The sequence below is a fragment of the Falco biarmicus genome, chromosome 8 (genome assembly GCF_023638135.1).
Source record: "Falco biarmicus isolate bFalBia1 chromosome 8, bFalBia1.pri, whole genome shotgun sequence".
Classification (NCBI taxonomy): domain Eukaryota; kingdom Metazoa; phylum Chordata; class Aves; order Falconiformes; family Falconidae; genus Falco; species Falco biarmicus.
Genome location: NC_079295.1, coordinates 6545955 through 6566701, shown reverse-complemented (window position 1 = coordinate 6566701; position 20747 = coordinate 6545955). Strand labels below are relative to the sequence as shown.

The 20747-nt window shown below is 39.7% G+C and overlaps 1 protein-coding gene across 15 annotated transcripts in view; it reads left to right on the top strand.

Annotated features, from left to right (window-relative positions):
* The window catches only part of PCNT (pericentrin), a 91693-nt gene that overhangs the window by 32066 nt on the left and 38880 nt on the right, over positions 1-20747 (top strand). For 14 of the 15 annotated variants that reach the window (XM_056348182.1, XM_056348181.1, XM_056348180.1 and 11 more), the window contains 10 exons: positions 919-1495; positions 2608-2841; positions 3698-3862; positions 5622-5768; positions 7251-7402; positions 8223-8437; positions 8909-9120; positions 10550-10712; positions 11798-11941; positions 20112-20341. In XM_056348182.1, the coding sequence (XP_056204157.1) occupies positions 919-1495; positions 2608-2841; positions 3698-3862; positions 5622-5768; positions 7251-7402; positions 8223-8437; positions 8909-9120; positions 10550-10712; positions 11798-11941; positions 20112-20341 (2239 nt within the window). The remainder of the gene's footprint in view (positions 1-918; positions 1496-2607; positions 2842-3697; positions 3863-5621; positions 5769-7250; positions 7403-8222; positions 8438-8908; positions 9121-10549; positions 10713-11797; positions 11942-20111; positions 20342-20747) is intronic. The other variant, XM_056348169.1, reaches the window with a different exon arrangement.

Below are 20747 nucleotides of genomic sequence, written 5' to 3'. Positions count from 1 at the left end.
TTTTCAAATGATTCAAATGAATTTAAGTAAGTTTTTCCTGGTGAATAAAGCCTGTGTTAACCACTGAATGCTAAGGTTGATGGGCTGCATATGGTATTTTTCAGTTCTGGTTAGACATGAAGGCTGTAACTGCTCAATTTTTCCTCCCTTCCTACCCCCATTGTTTTAAGTGTGTTAAAAGAAATAACTACAAGCTTGTATTTGCATGCATTCCTTCAGATTTATCCCTTCTTTCCTCCAGAAACATACACTCGCAGAACAAGATTGGGGAAACAAATACAGTAAGAAAACACTGAAAGCAGGAACTTAGCTTTTAAGTAACCAGTCACTTTTTAATTATTGGTGTCTGTATCCAGAAATACTATAGTTAATGATTACAGTAAATTGCAGCATGTCGTACTAAATCTTTGCATCAAGCTTTAAGCAGAACTCGGAGAGCTGAGATGAGTTTGAAGGAGCCCTCAAATATCACACATAGACTTCCACAGTGGTTTTTTTGTCTTAACCAGACATTGTTAGAGACATTTCTTATGGTAGTTTTACGTGCAGACATCACATTTGAGATGTAGACAACGTATATACCATGTCCTAGATGCTTTCATATGGCAGTATTTTCTCAGAGTGAAGAGTGTTTGTATGTTGCTCTGTGTTAGTAATTTAATAGGGATGCCAGTCTACCTAGTAATGACCAGATACTACCAAGTGACATTGCATAAACTTTTAAGTATGTAACTTTGAAATAATTGTTGAGGCTTGCTTTGAGTGAGTTGCGTATTTTGAAACATAAAGTAAAATTTGTGGAGGTTAAGTAAAGCCTACTTATTTTTCTTTGATTTTTCATTTATTAGTTCAATTTTTTAAAAAAACAAACAGTGCCTTTTTGACAATATTCTCTGAACTTTCTTGGAAATAATATAGGTTTATGGAGGAACACAAAGCTATGACTCAGAAATTCACAACTGAGCAAGAGGTTCTTCTTCAAGAACTGAAGAAGAAACACATTGATGAACTGGAAGTCCAAAGTCAACAGTCACAGGAGAAGCATAAGCAGCAAATTTTGTCTCTTACAGCTGAGTTTCAGACAAAGCACCAAGCTGAAATTGAGACACTTAAATCTACACTAGAAAGTAAGCATCAGATTCAACTTGAAGCTTGTGTTGCTGAACTACAGACAAAGCATCAGGCACAGATTGATGAGTTGGAGGCTAAACACTTATCAAATCTGGATTCTTTGGAGTCGTCCTACCTATCTGAAATTCAGAATATAAGAGATGAACACAGTCAGGCTCTTGAGAAGCTACAGCTGCAGCACACAGAACAGCTCCATGAAAAGGACAAAATGGATCAAGCGCGCTTGGTTCAGGAGATAGAGATGTTAAAATTAAAGCATGCCGAAGAACTTCGGCTTTCCCAAAATAATTTGAAAATTGAGCTAGCTACTGCTCATATGGAAAAACTTAAAGCCATAGCTGCTGAAGCAGAAGAAGCTCATAAGGTGAGTCAGAAAGAAAACTTGCGCAGAAGGTGAAATTTCGTGGTACGTTATGTGAGATCACGTTCTCCTTTGTTCTTGGGGTGTATATCTACAACCTTCTTTGTGCCAGCTCTAACACTTGTGTGTGACCATATTGTGAACCGAAATAGGAAACTGTCGTGAAGCTGAAAATTAAGTCTGTCTGTTGCTCCCTCCCCACGGATGCTTAGACTAATGAGTTTTCTATCTTAATGTGTGGAAAAGGTACAAATGAGGTAAATATTTTTAACATAATTTGGATTGGAGGGTCTTCATTTTGTGACTCGGAGCTTCTCTGCCTAGATGGTTAACTGTGTTATTCTTCAGAAGTGATCAGAACAAAGCAAACGTAATTCTATAGGTTAAGCTACATCTTTAGGAATCTAAATGCCATCCCTAAGTAGCACAGTCTCTAGAGGAATAGAAGAAAGGTAACTCTAAAGGTCCCAGATGGGATTTTGGGATGAGCATATCTTGTCTTAGGGCCTTTAGCAGAAGTCAGTAGCTTTACTCTTGATGGAGCAAGAAGTTTGAGCTCTCTTAGAGATCAGATGGGCAAAAAATGATCCCGAGGCTTTTCTGAGTCAAAGAGGTAAGAAGGCTTAGCTCATTGGTAAAACTTCAGAGCCTTCCAGAGAGGGATGCACTGTTTTTTTCAGACTTGTCTGTCACCATGCCTGTTCCCAAAGTTATGATTATGTGTTGATTTTTGCCCACAAAGGCTAAGAGTAAGGTCCTGTGGGGAAAAAGGTAGGTATTTTTTTTCTTCTGTCCTATCTTTGTTGCCTGATCTTAAATCTGCATTTCAGTTGTTTTCGATTGTAAAGAACTTCAAAAAGAAAAAAGTTGAAGATAGTGCTGATGGGGAGTGGCCTTGTGGATAGACGAATAAGTAGGGGATTTACAAAGCTTCTACTAGATATGAAATATAATTTAAATTTCAATGATATGTAAGTGTGCTTATTATTCGTGAGGAAATATTGTTCCTGTTTACTTAAAAAGCTTTAATACAGCATGACATGGACTTTTTCAGTGGGTTACAAAGGTATTTGTATTTACTTTTTTCTCCCCTTTCTTAATTAATGCTTAAACAGGATGATTTGAACACAGCTCTTCAAAATCAAAGGAGGTTGCTGGAAGAAGAAAAACGTCTGGCCCTGGACATATTGCATAAGGAAGTATTGGATATGGAGGAAAAGCATAGAAAAGCACTCCAAGAGGTTCAGGATCTTCGTGAGGCAGAAATTAAGAAACATAAGGAAGAATACTGCAGGGAACTGGAAGAACAATTGGCGAAACTAAAAGTACAGCATGAACGTGAGCAAGAGGTCAGAATATTTTACTTAATAATTTGAAAATTGGATGGTGTGCCAAATGACTCCCTCATCTCTGGTGCGCCTTTGCCTCAAACCTAGATGCTAAATGTTTTTTGTGAGGTGCACCAGGTAATACAATCTCCTGCGTTCTTTTGGAGTATCAGGCCTTAGAGCTGGTAATGATTTCCAGTTGGCTGGAGTGCATAGCAAACTCTCCTGACTTTTGGAAGAATAGCTTGCCTGGGAAGGTAGTTTTGTTTGTGTTCTGGGAAGCTTTCATGATTATTAAATTTTTAAGCCCTTTAATCCAGAAACAGGATTTCACTCTGATGACTGCAGTGACTGTTAAAGAGGATAATAGAAAAAAACACAAATGCACAAATAAAACCCCGAACCTTTCTGTGATATTTTTGGTGGACTTCTTTGTTGTATTCCATAGGATAATGCACTAAATATAGCTGTGTAATGCTTAATCCCATATGAACAAGAGAAATCACATTTTAACGAAATACACTCTCCCTGTGTTTCTTTCCCCCTATTTCTTGCTTATTTCTTTGAATTTCTCTTAGGGAAGTGTCTGTTGGAAAGAACAAGTAGGGAGTGCTTTGCTAGTCTGACCTAATGGTCTCATGAATACAGGAGATACTTGGCACCTAATGCCTGGTTGCTTCCTACCTGTTTTTATCAACTTGCTTTCTTCTATAGTCAGCATGATGATAAATAGCAGCTCTGTATGACCTTGAGGATTGGAGAGAACTATAGTGAAAATAGTCTTGAGAGTTTGATGGTTTGGTTTGCGTTTGGTTTTAGTTTTACCTTAATTATAACACTATGGCTAAAATGTTTTATATTACTTACTTGTCTGCAGATGTATGCTTCTGCATTGGCCTCTGAAGTAGAAACTGCACGAACAGCTCTTCTGACTCAATTTGAGGAGGTAAAATTGAAGCAGCAGCTTCAGTTCCAGGAAGAGATTGAGCTGCTAAAGTGTCAGTCGGAGGTACTGCTTGAACAGCAGATTGCACAGCTGAAGGTAGTGTCTGATTAAAGTGAACTTCAGAGTTCACACTGGTAGCGTGTTTTGCTGAAAAAGAACATGCATTTTTGTTCTTCAGCTGTATGACTCTCAGATGACAACCTGAGTTAGATCTCTTCCTTGCTTCACAATGTAATCTATTTGCTTCTCTTTGAAAGAATTCAACAGATCTTTACTGTTCCTGTCAGTGCTCCAACCTGAGATGGGACTCGGGTTCCGAAAACTTGCACAAACCTCTAAAAGTGGATGCTGCAGATGTGCAGAAAATTTCTGTTTCCTGCCCCTGGCCTTTTGTGGACTCCTGGTCATTCTTTGACCTCTCTCTGTATGGTGCAGCTGTCTTTTGAAACAGGACACAAATATATCCTGAAAAGCTGCTGGAGGTATATTTGGCATTGGTGTCCTCAGCTGAACCCTAGCCTTCAGTCCACAGAAGCTGGGACTGGACTGGCTGTTATGCATACACCCCAGAAGTGATTCCTCTTTTTTCTCTCTCTTGTGCTGCCTAGGTACTTTAGTTAGCATTTGGAACACTGGAAACTTCTCTTTCAACTGAAATTTTGCCAGGGGTAATTCTATAGCTAGTACGGCTGTCTTTATTTTTTTTTTTTTTTTTCTCCCCTCTTCATTAACTTGATGACCAGTGTTTTGTCCCAGGAGAGACTGACTGGATCTCTTTGCAATGTCAGGCTGAGCTGTGTCCTGGTCTGCTACAGGTTTTTACAATGAGCCTTCCCCTGCCTGCTTCCCCCGTGATCAATTATGTGGTTGTCTTCATACCAGCCAGTTTTGTTGCTTTCTTCCCCTCTGCCTCCCCTAGCAGGTTTTAGGCATTCAGAGTTCCCCTTTGCAGTCTGACATGCTCTTTTAGTGAATGCATTGCTTCTGAGAAGAATAGGCAGGCTGTTTCAGAGACTTTGTCAACAAGTTTTCTGTACTGGTTAAGGAAAGTCCTCATACTCTGTTGTGTCTGTTCATTTGATCTTGCTAACTGCTAAGCACTCTGCTGTTTGAGAGCTCAGTGCAAGGGCTGCCAATGTTCTGCTCTGAAGTCTTATTTCATGACCTGGGGAAAAGCTGTTAACTTACCAATGGGAAAAAAAAAAAAGCAGGCACCTATCACCTTGGAGCATATCGGTGTTCATAAGTCAAATTGCACAAGTTTTTTTTATACTGTGATTTAGATAATTTCTCGGTTCTGGTGTTGCAGAAATAATTACTAATCAGGGTTCTTTTTAGTGTTTTTGGGAAGGTATCCCAGGACCTTCTTTCACCTCCCTTATTTGCTGATGCAGGAGTGGGGGATGTCTAATAATCCCTTCCTTTAGAGTGCTTTAGAGCACTTAAAGGTGAGATCTGCTTTAATAGCTTCTAGATCATTTAGCCATGTAAATCTACCTTGTAGATTTTAGTTCTGTTCTGGTAAATCATTCCTCCTATGTGAAACTGAGTACTATGCATGTTGTACTACTTGCAGTTGCTCTAAAGTGGCTTCTGTCCATCTCTCTCTTGACTTACCTGTTTTCTGTTCCTCATCGCTATCTCAGCAGTCTGAAGTGACCCAGGTCTCAGTGAGCGCATTCAGATAGTTCTTGTACCTACCTAACTGTTTTTAAATTATAGTTTCTGCATAATTTTGTTGATTTGGGGGTGTTAACTGTGCACATTGGAAGAGGAAAAAATGCATGGGGGAGGTTGGTTGTGGGTTTTTTGGGGGTTGTTTCTCTGTAAATCAAAGTATATGTGACTTATGTAGGACGAATTTGAAGCTGAAAAAAAAGCATCACTACGTGACAAGGAGCAGATGTTGCTTCAGGACAGGGAGAAAGCACTAGCTGCTCACCAAAAGGAACAGGAGATGTTATCAGCCCAGCTGCAGGAAAAAGCAGCAATAATTATCCAGGTGCGTGGAAAATTAAACCTAGATTTTAAATGTATGTGGTTTTGTGATTTTATTTTAGCACAGTGCTCACAGCTTTCTCAAGATTTATGTAGAGGACCTGTGTGTATCATTCTTTTGATCACTAGTTTTCGAGGTGTAATCTATGATGGGCTCTGTCTCTGAGTTGGAGTGCTGCAGCAGTAATATGGAAATTGAAACTGGGGATCAGCTTGAAAATGAGTCTTCGGCCATTTCTCAGGGAGAATAATGCTGCTTTATAAGAGAATGCTGGATGCTTACCTTTTCGTGGTCTGTATATTGATGCCATCTGTGTCAATTTATTTTTTTCCATGTGCTCTAGTAGCTTTTGTTAGACCAGCTGACCTGTAACTTAGAGGAAGTGACAGGCAAATGGGAAGTGTGGATCCACAAGTAGCAAAGATAATCTTAGTTTGCCCAACTTTACGCCTCCTGTAAAGCATATATCTAAGTTGAATCTAGTTTACCCAGAAAGCATTATAAACAGCTTTGAAAAGGCATCTGTGTTAATTAAGAAGTTTAGAAACATCAAGTTCTTTTTCAATCGTTAAAATAATAGCTTTGAGTTTTCAAAATAGAAGATACAATGAAATAATACATTAACGTCTTATCTCACCATTCAGAAAGCTCTGACCAAAATGTAAATTTGGTATATTAGACTGTTCTGTTAGGCCTTTATGTTCAGTGGAAAAATGGAGAGTAACACTAAGAATTTCCCCTACTAGAAGAAATGTATTACTGTTTCCTGCTGTTCATGCAGGATGTGATGAGGGGTGAGCAACTTGGTGTGGGAGTAGAATGCTTTTCTTTCCTTGCAGAGTTTCTTCCCAAACAGATGCTTTGACTAATTTGTTGGCTTAGTTAAGAGACAAAGTTTATAACAAAATAGTACCGAACTGTTTGGCAGCAAAAGAAGGTCGCGGAGGATATATACATATATTTATATATTTTAATGGGATAGAGGTTTCATCTGAAAATATAAATATGAGGTGAGAAGGCAGTTATCTAGAAACTTGTTTTCAGGCAGGGCTTACAAAGCAAAGAAGAAAATTAGCTGGCACTGATACTGGATCAGGTTGCTGTTCAGGTTTCTGTGGTACAGTGTCAAAATCTGTGCTAGGACATTGCTTTGTGTCTTTGAAGCATAACAATGAAAGCAAACTAAGAGCAAACTGAAGTATGACATGAAGTTTTTACAATTTTTTTGCATTGCTTGTACGCACTGAGTGAATGCAAGTGAGGCAGCTCCCTGAAGCAAAACCAACATCAGAAAAGGAGAATTAAAAAAATAATAATTCATTTTTAGGCTTTCTGCTGTCCTTCATTTCTAGTATTTGTAGAAGCAAATTTCCGTAACAGCAGACAATGATAAATATGAAAGTGATAAAGGAGATAAGATCATTAGGTGAAGTTCCTAGTTTAGGCAAAATGATTGACTTTGCATTGTTACTGTATTTTGCACAGCTGGAAAAGAAAGTGGAGTCTTTAAACCATGAAATAGAGGAGACCAACTCTGAACTGGAGACACTTCTTCAGCGGCGAGACAGAGAAAACGAAGAAGGAGGGAATTTAATAGCCATGTTGAGAGCTGATATTGAGCAATCCAAGGATGAAAGGTTTGTCTGTCTTGGGTTACATAATGATTAGTAGTTGTGTTTTCCTTTGCTGCTTTTCTCACTTTTCATAAAGAAATCAATAACTAGGCAAAATTAAGCCAGCTCAAATTAATAGTGTAGGATGATGGTTTTATTTGCAAGGGGGTTTTGAGGTGGTGGTGTTTTTTTTTTTAAATTACCAACCTGTCTTGATATGGAGAGCAAGATTATTTTTTTCTTTTTCTTTTTTTTTCTTGTGGTCTGATGGAGACTGGTGTTTTGGGGTTTCCACCGTCTATAATCTTGGAAAAAGCTAGTAAATGGAGAAAGCCTCTTGGTCACAGAAGCCTTTCAGTGCAGTGTGGACTGGTGTGATCTGTCATTGGAATGTGTGGGTTAGAGAAGCTATCATGCTGAGTAAGCTTCTAGAAGAATTCCTTCTCTCACCTTTCAGAAACTGCTTTAATGTTTTTCTTAAAAATAAAGTGTTTTCATAAATACAGTTTTTGTTGTCTACTCTGCCAGAACACCCCTAGTTATTTTGATGTCACATAGTAGGTGCATTCTCCCTACTGGTGCTTCCACAGATGTGCAAGCCTGAGCTGCTTGTGACTGTAGTATGATCTCTCCATCTACCTGTGGAGAAGACTGAGCTTTTTTGCTGAGCCTGCTCTGTGAATTGACCTTGGTTTTTTTCTGAGTCATCTAAATAATCTTCACTGGTAACTGTCAGACTATGGCAAGACATCCATTTTAGGCTGTCAGTTTTTCAGTAGGTTAAAAGTGTCTTTTGAATTGAGTGCATGCGATTTTTCAAGTGTTCAATATGCTTTTGTTCTAGGAAAAAGCTGCAGGATTCTTACCAGCATGTTTTGAAATTGCTTACGGAGTTGGTGAAGGCCACAATAGCTATTGAGGACCTTACCTGTAGCAAGATTGGTCTTTGCCTTGATGACAGTCTGGCTTGTGGAGATTCTAGAGAACATCAGAGTATTGTGGAAGAAATGGGATTCATGCAGTATTTCAAAGCCAAAGAAAAGCATCACCTGGAAAAAGGTGAGTATAAATCTGTACAACTGGATGTAATCAATTCATGTTCTTGAAAAATATATTTTCTTTTCCTTTTCTGTGGAGGGTTTCAGAAAGGGGTTATCTCTTGTTGCAGTGTTTTCTGTGTTTCTTTCAAAGTTGCTCCATGGTTAAGATAGTGGCTGTCAGTGTTCTTTCATTTTAATTCTTTTAATAGTGCAACTACTAAAATGTTGCTGGAGACGGCAGAATAGATTATATAGAGCAGGAGAGATGAACTCAGTGAATGCAATTTTAGGCCCTGATGTATAGCACAATATTTTCAAACCTTGTGAAAGACTGTCTTGATATGTCAACATTGAGTTATTGATGTGTACAAGTTTTTACCTTGTAATACATCTTCAGGACCAACCATGTCACTGTCTGATGTCAGTTGTTATCTGTGTGGCCAATTCTGTGTAATTTTTCTGTGCTTTTAAGTAGTTTGTGTGTTTTCAGTAGATGAGCTGCTTGATGAAACTCTCACAGAGCACAACCAGCTGTCTCCAGTGACTGATGAGGGGTCTGAGTTGAGCCAGTATTTATGTGAAAGCGTTTTTACAAAGCCAGAACTGGCATGTGAAAATGAAGAAATGATACAGAAAATTTGTCATCGATTGCGCACTGCAGTGGAGAGACTTCTGGAACTGGTTACAGAATCAACTGAACAAGTAAAAGTCTTTAATCTGTATAGATGTGTAATTATACTGAAAATCTGAAATCTGCTCTAAGGCTTATGTATTTAGCACCCTGGAGGACAGGCTACTAAAAGGAAATAGATTCTGTGTGAATGCATGACAAGTTATCATTATAGGGAGGCATATGCATCCCCTGCTTCTTACAGTGAAGATTTTGCCCTTATTTGATCATTTCTTATTAATGAGACTTTTAACAACTTATAAGTTGATTGCCTTCAGTAGATTTTAGATGCATTTGGTAACTTCTGGAGACCAAGAGTTAAATGTTTTTGCGAGGTTTTTATTGCATCTCACATCAATGCTTCAACATTGATTAGTAGGTTGAAGAAAACATAGTCCTGTGTTAAAATATTTGGGGGGTATGTAGGTAGCAGCAACCAAACATCCTTTATAATTATATACTGTTTAATTGTGATAAAAGGAGCTGAACTCAATATCATAAAAGAATTTGAATATTTCCATACTGAGTCTTGCAGTGTCTATAGTCATTCAGCTTTAGGAGGAGAAGCTGTAATTCTGAGGTAGATGTCTTGAGTACTGTATGCATTTAGAGAATAGCATTTAGTACTACAGTAATTAGCTTGTTGAGTAAGGAAGCCCCTAATTTAAGAGAAAATGTGAAGGGAAGGAATTTGTCTGAAATTCCATCTTCTCGTCAGGTATTTTGTGCAACTCAGAGATAAGCGTATGTGTGAGATAGATATTCACCATCTTAGAAGTACCTCCCAGAATGAGGTGCTTAACTTTGTACTTTTGGGTACTGATGCTGGTTCCTCTGGCATGTAGCTAACTGTGGTTGAAGCACCTGGCCAAGTCGTGGCAGATCTACGTTCTAGGTCACCTTCATCAGCTGTATTCAAGCATATTCTGCTTACGTCTGTGAAACGTTCTGTCCACCTGGATAAGCTAAATATAAACTAAATGGGAGTGGGGCTGCCTTAGTCATTTTCTTTGAACTTGAGACATTGCATGTAGGAATGCAAGATACATAGTCTCAGAGAACTGGGGCCATACCTTGGAAACCTGATGATGTCACTGTCTATTACATATGCCTGAGTCTCTTGAAGAGTTTAAGGATGCTCTGAATGTCAAGTGGCTCAAGAAGTGTCAAGCTGAGCAGTTTAGCCAACAGGGAGGTATCTTTTTTTATGCAGAGTAAGGAAACCTATGTGCCGAAGGAAGATTTGTGGCAAAAATACAGGTATGTGAGTACAGAGAGTCACCAGAATGTCCAAGTGTTTTGAGCAAAGTCAACCTAGTACTAAAATGAAACTTAAAAACCTGGACCTTAATGTATAAATGTTATAAAAAAATTAAGAAGCTTTTTGTTTAAATGTCTGTAGTATTATTACATTGCATGTGCGTCCACGATCTGATGCTAGGGGAAATTGTTTACTTCTAGCTAGAGAAAATGCATGAGAACCATGTGCAATTTGAAGAAGAATTCAGCCGCCGAAATCAGGAAACTGCCCACGTGGTTAGTCAGCACCAGGAACTAATGGAGTGCCTCAGCGAGGAGAGTGAGGCCAAGAATCAGCTGGCCCTAGAGCTTCATAAAGCAGAGGGTAAGACAAAGAAACCAATATAGAGATTTCAGTATAACTTATTCATAGCCCATTCCTCCAAATATTTATGATATGCTTTCTGTGTCTTTTGTTGTTGATTTGCCTGTCTATAATCCAATTTCTGCATTTCAGATTGCTAAGCGGGGTCTTCTCTTGCAAATGTACTACTTAATTCTCTTCGTGCATTTCCCTGGGGCCAATGTGATCGTGCCTAGTCCTATACTTACAACACTGACTGCATGTGAAAAATATCATAATTTTTCAGACAGCAGTTTGCATTCCTGCATGTCTAAACATGGGAGCTTGGATTATTGAAAAGAAAATATACTCCCAGTGTAAATCAGCCCACCTGTCTGACCTTGGAAGGGTTCCACATGAACAAGAGCAATGTTTGATGGTAGTGCAGCCATAAAGAGATTCTGTTAGAAGAGACAGAAAGGCTGAGGCTGTTGATCTCAGCGCTGCCACAGACTGCATATCATCAGTCTGCTTCCCCCTTGTGATGATCACTATTTGAGGTCCTCATCTTTATGTAGGAGAATCTTTGAGAGTTTCCATGTCCTTCAAGCTGAGCTTCTCTCCCTAATCATGGCATCTGCTTTCCATTCCTCTTCAGTTGTACTCCTTTAGGCTTATTTAGTCTTTCCAAAATCCTGTTTCCTTCCTTTCTATGAATCTTTCCTGGATTTCTTGTGCTCTGAATCTAAATTTGACCTTACTTTCTGGAGAATCTGTTTCTTTGAACCTCTGCCCCCAGCGGAGGATGTGTCAGGCTGTCCTGTGTTGTGAGGTGATCCCAGGTCATCAAGGCTTACCAATCCCCATATATATTCTACATGTTTGGAGACATTTTGTGACATGGCAGCCTCGTAACATCTGTTGGAATACATTAACTGGTACATTTTATTCCTTCAAATACTTCCAAAAGCCTAGCTACAGTGCAAATTTAAGTCACCTTGCGCTGCTTCCTTTCTATATTGTCTTCCACTGTTTACAAAAAATTGTTTACTCATGTTTTCAAGCTGCTTTTTTCCAACAGGTGAGTTTCTCTGTTGCTTTATTTGCATTCTGACTTGGGATTTTAGGCATTATTGAAGGCTATGTTGCAGAAAAAGCTGCACTGGAAGAGGCATTGAATCTGAAAGAAGAATCTGAACGTCGCCTTGTTGTGGAGCTGGAGAATATGCGTGAACGCTTCCAGGAGCTAACCCAGGAGCAAGCAATTATTGGTGAGGAGTGGATGTGATGCTGTTAATGGAAGACAAAATTGTCTCCAGTCAGGGAACACTGCAGCATTTCTGTAATGTATCAGTCTGTGGTTTTATGACTTAGTGAGACTTAGTTTTATGACTCAGTCTGATACAGAGGTTAGCAGGGTCTTCCTTTAAAAGCAGAAAATAAAATAAAGCAGCTGGTTCTTTGCTTTGGCAGTAGCCCTGTTAGTGAAACCTATTGTTTTAGTCTTAATGGCAAGTGTCTCAGAAAATGAAGCTTGTATTAACTACAGGTAGTTAGTTGCAACAGATAATTAACACCTAATTAATAAGTGAAATGCTGGTTATTTGATGCTACAGTCAGAGAAGAGTTGGAGCTTCAAGGCTTTCCACTGCTTCCAGGACTAAGGAGATAGCTTAATAATGATGGAAGAAATGAAATACTCCTGGGAGATAATTTGTATTATGAAAAAATTGTGCTGATGAAGTATACTTTGTTTCATACATAAGCTTTTCCCCTGCTCCCCAGCCTTGTTCTGTCAAAACACATGCACGTGATCAGTAAGGGTGACCGTGGGAAGATTTTAATGATCAAGCTCAAAGTCTGTTTAGGTTTTTAAAGGAAAGTATATGGGTTGAAAAAGCTGAATGAAATAGTGTTGGAGAAGATAAAGTGAGGCCCGTATCTTTTATGTGAAGGGTGACTCACTGCTAGGCACAGCCAGCCACTGAAATACCAAATCAAACTCGGATAAGTAGATCGAAATAAGAAATCTACACAACTCCTTCCTTCACACCATCACTCCCTCAGCCCCACAGAGTATGTGACTATGATGTAAGTTAGCTACAAGGAGCTCCTGTAGGGAACAGGGGAGATGGGGAGCGGGTAGGGAGGGATATTACAGGGTGTGGGGAACTTCAACATCCTGGATGGAGTCTAGTAACACTCAGTGAGTGGAAGTTGGTGCTGTGATAACTCACACTGCAAATGAAGGAGCATGCATTTTAGCAGTGACAGCAGTGATTTAATTAAGATCCCGAAGAATCGCAGTAATATAGCTGGCTTACATGTAAGATACTTCTTGCATTCACAAAAGAAAATTCAGAGATGTTATGTGACTTGCACTACACAGGAACTCTAGATTAGGTTATGCTGGTTCTTACTAATGAATCTGTGAATCATTTAAATAGCATTATATAGCTTTAACTTCTTGAATTTGCAGCCTTTATGACGTTGTAGTACTTCTGTAAGTGAATTTCGCTGTATTGTCTTGAGTAGAAATTTTATCATTTGGGATTACTGCCTTTCCATTTCTGCTAATGCCAACTTTACAGTGCCCTCAGCTATGTCACCACAGTGCCACCTTCAACTACGTTTCCTTTACTGCCTGAGCAGACTATGTGACAGGTAGTTGTACATAGTGCATGCTTAGGTCAGAAATGAAGACGGCAGGAAAGAATTTTCTAGTGAATTTCTCCATTGTCAGTAGTAGAGGAATGTAAAGAATCTAGGTTTCAGGGTATAGACCTAAGTGTTACAGGAGGGATGTGTCTGACTGGACACTGTCTGTACGTTGCAATTATCTGTCCTCTTCTCAGGAGCCTCTGTTGTAGACTCCTGCCTTTCAGCCCTACTGTATCATTCCTCTGTAACTCTTGCCTGCCTCTCTTCTCTACCCCATCTCATCTTCTCTTCACCTTGCTGCTCTTCACCTCTCTTCTGAATCTTGACGCTACCACTGTCCTGCTCTTGTGGACCACCATCCTTCCATGTTCTTCCTTTTGGCTCTGCACTGGGCCTTTCAAATACAGTGCAATCAAAATGCTTATGTTCTACGTAGAATCGTAGAATGGTTTGGGTTGGAAGGAACCTTTAAAGGTCACCTAGTCCAACCCTCCTGCAGTGAGCAGGGACATTTTCAAGTGGAACAGAATACAGTATTTTCAGTTGGAAAGGAGCTACAACAATTGTCTACTCTAGCTGCCTGACAACTCTTGGTCAGTCCTGAAGTTAAAGCACGTTATTAAGGGCGTTGTCCAAATGTCTCTTAAACACTGACAGGCTTGGGGCATTGACCACCTCTCTAGGAAACCTCTTCTAGGTTTTCACTGCCCTCTCAGTAAAGAATCCTTCCTAATGTCCAGTCTGAATCTCCCCTGGTGCAGCTGTGAACCATTCCCACATGTCCTATCACCAGATACCATGCAAAAGAAACCAGCGTCTCCCTCTCTGTGTCCCCTCCTCAGGCAGCTGTGGAGAGCAGTGAGGTAGCTCCTCAGCCTCCTTTGCTCCAAACTAGACAAATCCAGAGTCCTCAGATGTTCCTCATACCACATGCCTTCCAGCCCTTTCACCAGCAACTAGATCAGGTTGGTCAGAGCCCGTCCAACCTGACCTTGAATGTTTCCAGGGATGGGGCGTCTACCACTTCTCTGTGCGACCTGTGCTAGTGTCTCACCACCCTCATCATAACAAATGCCTTCCTTATACCTAGTCTGAATCTACTCTCTTTAGTTTAAAGCCATTACCCCTTGTCCTATCGCTACTGGCCCTATTAAAAAGTATAGTATGCATTTGTTAGTGTTAAGTTGTGTCTGTCTCTGACCTCTCATAATGGCATCTTAATAATAACTTCCTATTGCCTTAACAGAAAATTGGTTAGTGGTCTCTTGCAGATTGTGCTGGCTTACAGAGCCCACACTCATTTGCCCCAGTAAGTAGAGGAAGAGGAGGTGGGTGAAGACCTCTCTCCCTCAGGGGAGAGACAGGAGAACATAAACAGATCTGGGGGCTGTAACTGAAACTAAATGCATGTTGTGCTTGCTTTACAACAGTGATTATGTCATTGAGCAATGTCCCACAGGAAACACAAAATCATTCTGTGATATTGTTGAACACAAGTACATCTGTGTGTCGTGGAAATGTATGACAGATTAGAGAGTCTGTAAGTCTGTGCCAGTGAGTCCTGCTGGACTGTATCCTGTCTTGAGTCTCCTGCCAGGAAATAAAAGTGGGGTCTGAGGCAGTAATTATTCTATCTGTCTATGGGGAAAATTGCAAAAAGAGAATATTGATTGTCTTAGAAAATGCATAAATGACTAGCCAAGAATGTTGCAACAAACGTGTATGGTTATAATGTAAAACCATTTCTGTAGTAGTTCCAGTCCAATTACAGGCATGGATCAACACATGTCATCAGGAGCTTTGAGTGATAATACAGATGAAATGCATTTTTGCCAAATGAAAGGTAGGAACTATCTGTATTATATATGAATTTTTAGTGATTTAGAAGATGGAATGGACACAATGTCCCGTTCTTGTTTTGTACATGTCTGTGTGTTTTGATTTCTAGGAACACCTATTGCTAATGTAGCACAAAAAGAAGGTTCAGGTTTGTAATGATGTGTGGTTTTTTTCTGGTTTGTGTTGCTATAACACTGAGTGAATGAAATGGTAGTTTTAATTTTATTTTAACAAAGAGGAATAGTACTTCATAAATAGGCCAAACAAATTACTGGGATTATGAATATCCTGGCAAAAAAAAGTTATGACTTCTGTGATGCATCAGAAAACAACTAAAACTAAGAACATTCAATTTGCTGATCAAAGTATTTAAGGGAAAAAAAGTTTTGCTGTCATTAGGCTTAAAGTGCTTTGTGCCATTATCTTGATGTTTGCCAACTTCATTTTCCTTTTGAGAGGATGGAGTAGGTTGTAGCTTTGAACTTCTAATGCTACGCAGTGGGCTGCAAAATTATTAAATTAATTTAAAGGGGGGAAAAATATTTGAAATGATGTGAAAGGGTGAGCTAAAAAACATACACCAGGAACTGAAGGAAGTCTAAGGGAGACTAGAGAAATGCAATTGAACGGATAGGTAGATGAGAAAAAAGAAGAGAGCAGAATGGTAAGGAAGGCCTGTTATGGGAAGAAAGACAAAGCCAAAAACAAGCAAGAAGAATCAGTATAATTTTATACTGTCTGATGCTGAAGTTGAAAGTTTGAAATGCCAAATTGAAAGAGACATTCTTACCCCTCCTAAACCAAAGCATAGTTAACTCCTGAGTAGCTAACATTTAGATGTGATAAATTCATAGCTGCCGTGATGATGATTATGTACTCAAAATATAATTCCTTCATGTTTTTAGATTAATTTTATTTGTATGCACATCTATATTTGTAAATGTGTTCTCTTGCATATTCACTGCCTCTTGTTTCTAGACTTTTTCTTTTCCCCTAGAGGGTGTGAGGTGGGTAAACAAAGTCCCTCAGGTGAATAAAAAAAGAATTGTCTAGGTAAATTCCTGTTAGAGTTAAAAAGCTGTACTGAGTTGTCTTGTCCATTACTATGTCTTTATTCCTTCTGTCCATTCAGATCTCCCTCAAACACTATTTTTATTTATCGTACTTTTGGTAACCACCTCACTGTCCTGAAATTTGGTGCTGCTGGCTCAGTGAGAGGGAATGTCTAACCTAGCTGGTTGGAGTGCATTTGAGGATTGGCGTTCTCCCAGTAGCTGCAGGCCCGCTCTTGCCAGCAGCTCATTAGAACTTGAACAGTTTGCATTTGCTGCAAGTGCTAAGCCCTGAAATTCATCCCCTTTCTCCCATCCCAGCCATCAGTAGTACTCTTCCTCTGGCTTGGAGTTGTTTGTAGTATGTGGAAAATATAATAAATAGAAGTCATATTGTTTGGAGTTGATTGACATGGCTTCTTCCTTGAAAAGCTGATGCTTCCTCCCCTTTTTGATGTGGAGCACTAATGTGAGTAGAATGGCCTTGCTAATAAAATGCACTTAGAATGGAGCTTGGCATTTGCTAATGATGGTTTTGGGAGTGGGGAGGAGTGTGCTGGGGCTTTACTGAAGTGGAATTGCATGATCTCAGTTAGCATTAATAAAATAGCAGGCTTGTCCCTACAAAGAAACAAACCTGTGATTGATGTTCTATTAATGTTGCTTGAAATGATATTTATACACTTGGGGAACATGTGCTTTAAAAAAAAAAAATCATTGTTCAAGCAAACTTACACTTATTTGAATTTGCCGAAATTTGATACCTGCTTTCCATGAAACATTTTCAATTCTATGTAAAATCTGTTAGCCTAATTGCTTTTTTTCATTAACTTACGTTTCTGTCTGAGGAGGTGACGCTTTAGTTTAGTTTTAGCTAATTGGTATTTTGTTCGTCAGAAAAGAATAGTGTTCCTTTTGAAGCTTAAAAAGCAGCCTTCAACTTGTTAATGACCATGTTTCTTAGGATATAGAAGGAAAAATTTCTGTGCTTGTTTTCACAAAAGTCGGCTCTTTTCACAGAGGGCCACTCTACACGTGTGCCCTTCCCATGGGTGCACGTTGATCTGTACACGCTATACCTGCCCTTCTCTGCATACCGTGTGTAAGCGACCAGAACGTTATTTTATTCCCACCTCCTGCCTGCCAAAACACAGTGCTTGGTAAAAGAGATCCTCTGTGGTGCAGCTACGGCTGGGGGTCGGTCTCCTATCAGAAGTCAGGCTGGTGCTGGCTTTCTTCTGGGCTGTGTTTCAGCCTCGGATAACTTGCTGCGTTGCACCTCAGGCTGGCAGTTGGCTATTACAGCTCCAGGTGGGTTGTGAGAGAAATTCCTTCGTGGGAGGCTCTTCACGGACCATTCTGCCAGAACCTCAGTGACATCCGTGACTCAGTGAGCACTTGATGAGGAAACTTGAAGCTTTGTGTATGTGATTATTTAGCACAGTGCTAGGATGTGGCACAGAGATTGCACAGCTGTTATTATGTAGGCATCTGAGAGAGCGGTCTTGGTAACTGTTTAGTTTGCAAGATTAGTGCCTGGGGTACAATGTAGTTGAAATGTAGATGTCTACTCAAAGGTAGAAAGTACTACGAGAACTAGAGCTTTTTGAGATACTGTAGTCTGTGTGTAGATCTCCAGCAAGTTCTTCAAAGTCCTCTATTAATCCTGTGATTTGTATTTACTATTTGCAAACTTAAAATGGCAAGAGAAGCCTGGTGCCAGTGTACCTGTGTGTAAGGGAGGGGAAGGCTTTTAACATGTTGTCTAGTGTGACTATGAAACAAAATGGTTTTTTCCTTCAGCTGGTGTGTGTCGTGCTCTCATATTGACAATGTACATGAATTCTTCGTGATGCGTAACATACAAGTGCCCAATAAGCAATTTTGTGTTCATTTCAGTTGGTTTCAAAAGCTACCATGGGTGCCTAGTATATGGCTAAAGATTCTGGTACTATTCCATATCGGCTAAGTTTTCTTTTGCTCCATTAACCTCGTAGTTTTATCTTGTGTATTTTAATATTGCCTTAATGTAGGGGAAGCCTAGCTGCTGCAGTAAGAGACCAGGGTGACTAACCCATGGAATCACAGGCTTGCTGTAGTCCTCGAGAGCTTGTTTTGTCCATATCTTTGTCTCAAAAGAGAATCTACTTATTTCTCTTTGTCCAGCCTCTTTAATTTCCAGAGACAGAGACTTCCTAGTCCCTGTACGTTCTGTTTAGCGATCTTTGCTGTGGTGACGTTTTCCTCAATGCCTACTGTAAATGCTGTTGCATCATTCTAAGCTTGTGATGCTTATTCTCTTAAGCATGAACATAGAAATGTTTGTGTTATTGGCATATTTTAAAGTGTCTAGAAAAGTAATTAAATACCTGTAGATAGTGGAGCACTAGAAAAGATGTTGTAAGGAGGCTGTGGCGTCACCTTTTGTTTTTGAAGGTTTGTAACAGCAGCTTAAAATGGTGTTAGGTCAGAAATCATGTGGATTTTGTTGATCATGCTTGGAAAAGGGAATTGTCCCGTTCTGGGAACTGGGCTGGATGACCAGTTAAGGTCCTTGTTGGAATCATAGCCTCTTACCTTTTTCTCTATGACTGAAAACATTTAAGATGAATAATGGGACATTTGAAAAATAAAATAATGAGCTCTTGTAGGACCTTGCTTTAAATACTAAATAGCCAGATTTCTGTTTTCATGTTCAGGTTACTTGGCTTTATCCACGTTAAAATAGCTTTGCTCTGAGTGCACTCACAGTAGAGTCTCTGTGTGGGTCTCCTAAACGGTGTATTCGGTGCATCCAACTGATTGAAATTGCAGTTTGTAAGTATAAATTAGCTCTTGATAACTTAAATAATCTTGAGCTATGCATGTTTTCGTATTTGTGGTATTTCTTTTTCAGTCTGTATATGGCAGATATGTGCCATCTTTTCCCCAGGTGTGTGTTCCCTTTGTAGCCTCAGAACTAGAGTCATTCTCTGTAAGCGTGATTTTTCTCTGGGTTTTAATCCCCACTCAGATTCAGAGATAAATATTAACTTTGCTTTCTCATAGCAGCTAGCTTTAGGGTAGGGCTGGGCACCAGTGGCCGCTGAAAAGCTGCACTGGCTGCTAACTCAACGTAGTAGGCGTCAGCAGCAGTATTCATTGTGGCACGAGGAGTAATTGAGAGGCTGATGTGAGACTGGATGTTGGAGGGCTAAGGAAGAATCTCATCATGGTAGTTTGGAGAAATGGAGAATTCTGTGTCGGATGGCTTGATTAGGAGGAGATTTGAAGTAGGATGGGAATTTGGGATGGAAGGGGTGGCAAAGATCTAGGATAGAATAGTGAAGGATGGGGCAGTTGGAAGGACGGGTATGAGAGATTAGGTGGCTAACAGTGGGGTGTGGGGCTTAAACTAGGGATGGAGCACATTTGGAATGGAATGAACTTGGAGGATTGAAGATCTGGTGTGGTTTGGAAAGAGCCTCTGGGACAGGAAGAGTGTGGAACCAGGGTTGAGAGGGCAGGGATCTAGGGAGGGAATTTGAAGAACTCCTGGTCAAGTGAGATGAGGCTGTCTGGAATTGTGAGGTCTCCAGGGGTGAAGGTGAAAGCTTTCTATGTGCCCAGAATATCTCCATCCAGGATTCACTTTGGGGGTGGAGAACAGATGCTCATGTCCTCCTTGACTACGTTCTACAGTAGTCTTATCAGAGATGGCTTTCAGAGACACAATGGGCAGTCAAGTATCAGACTTGCTTTTGTGTCTCTTAAGAGGCCATCTCAGGAGACTTTTTTTTTTCCTTTGGTTTTGATGCTATTCCAAAGTACCTGAATTTAATCTCAACCTCTATTTGATTTTTGTACCCTGCACTGACAACTTAGTTGTTATTTTTGTGTTCTTATTCAGGTCTACTCAAGGAAGTAGAATTTTTAGCAAAGGAGAAGTTAGAGCTTCAGTGTCAGGCAGAAAAGGACCATTCCAACTTACGCTCTCAAATGAAAGTTTTGGAGGTGGAACTGGAAGAACAGCTGCATAGTAACCAAGACCTGGCTACGCAGTTATTGGAGGTTGCTGAATTAAAGCAGCAGATTCAAGTTCTTGAAAAACAGCTCAAAAACCAGCGGCAATTCATGGATGTAAGTAAGCTTGGTACCACATTTCCATGGTTTTTGAGGTGATAAATATCCCTCCTAGTTTGTGACTGAGATGTGAAAGATGATTCCTATAATGGGGTATGGTCTGTTTTGTTTGAAATTAAGACCTTGATATTTCAGTGTTGTAAAAGAAAAAAAAAAAGTTTTTAAATTCCCTTTCTGTAGTATTACAGGATATTTTTTCCTTTCTATTAATTGCTAATTATAGTTTGTATGTACATTGGAGTCAAAAAGGTGTTGTGTTTTCTTTCTTTCCCTGTAATTTTAACTATGCTTTCAGGACTACTAAAAGATCTTAATTATTTTTAAGTGATCATAGTTTCTTCACCACAAAAAACAAAACCCAAGTTTTTCTTGTACTCAATACTTTAATGAAATGCAAAGTTTC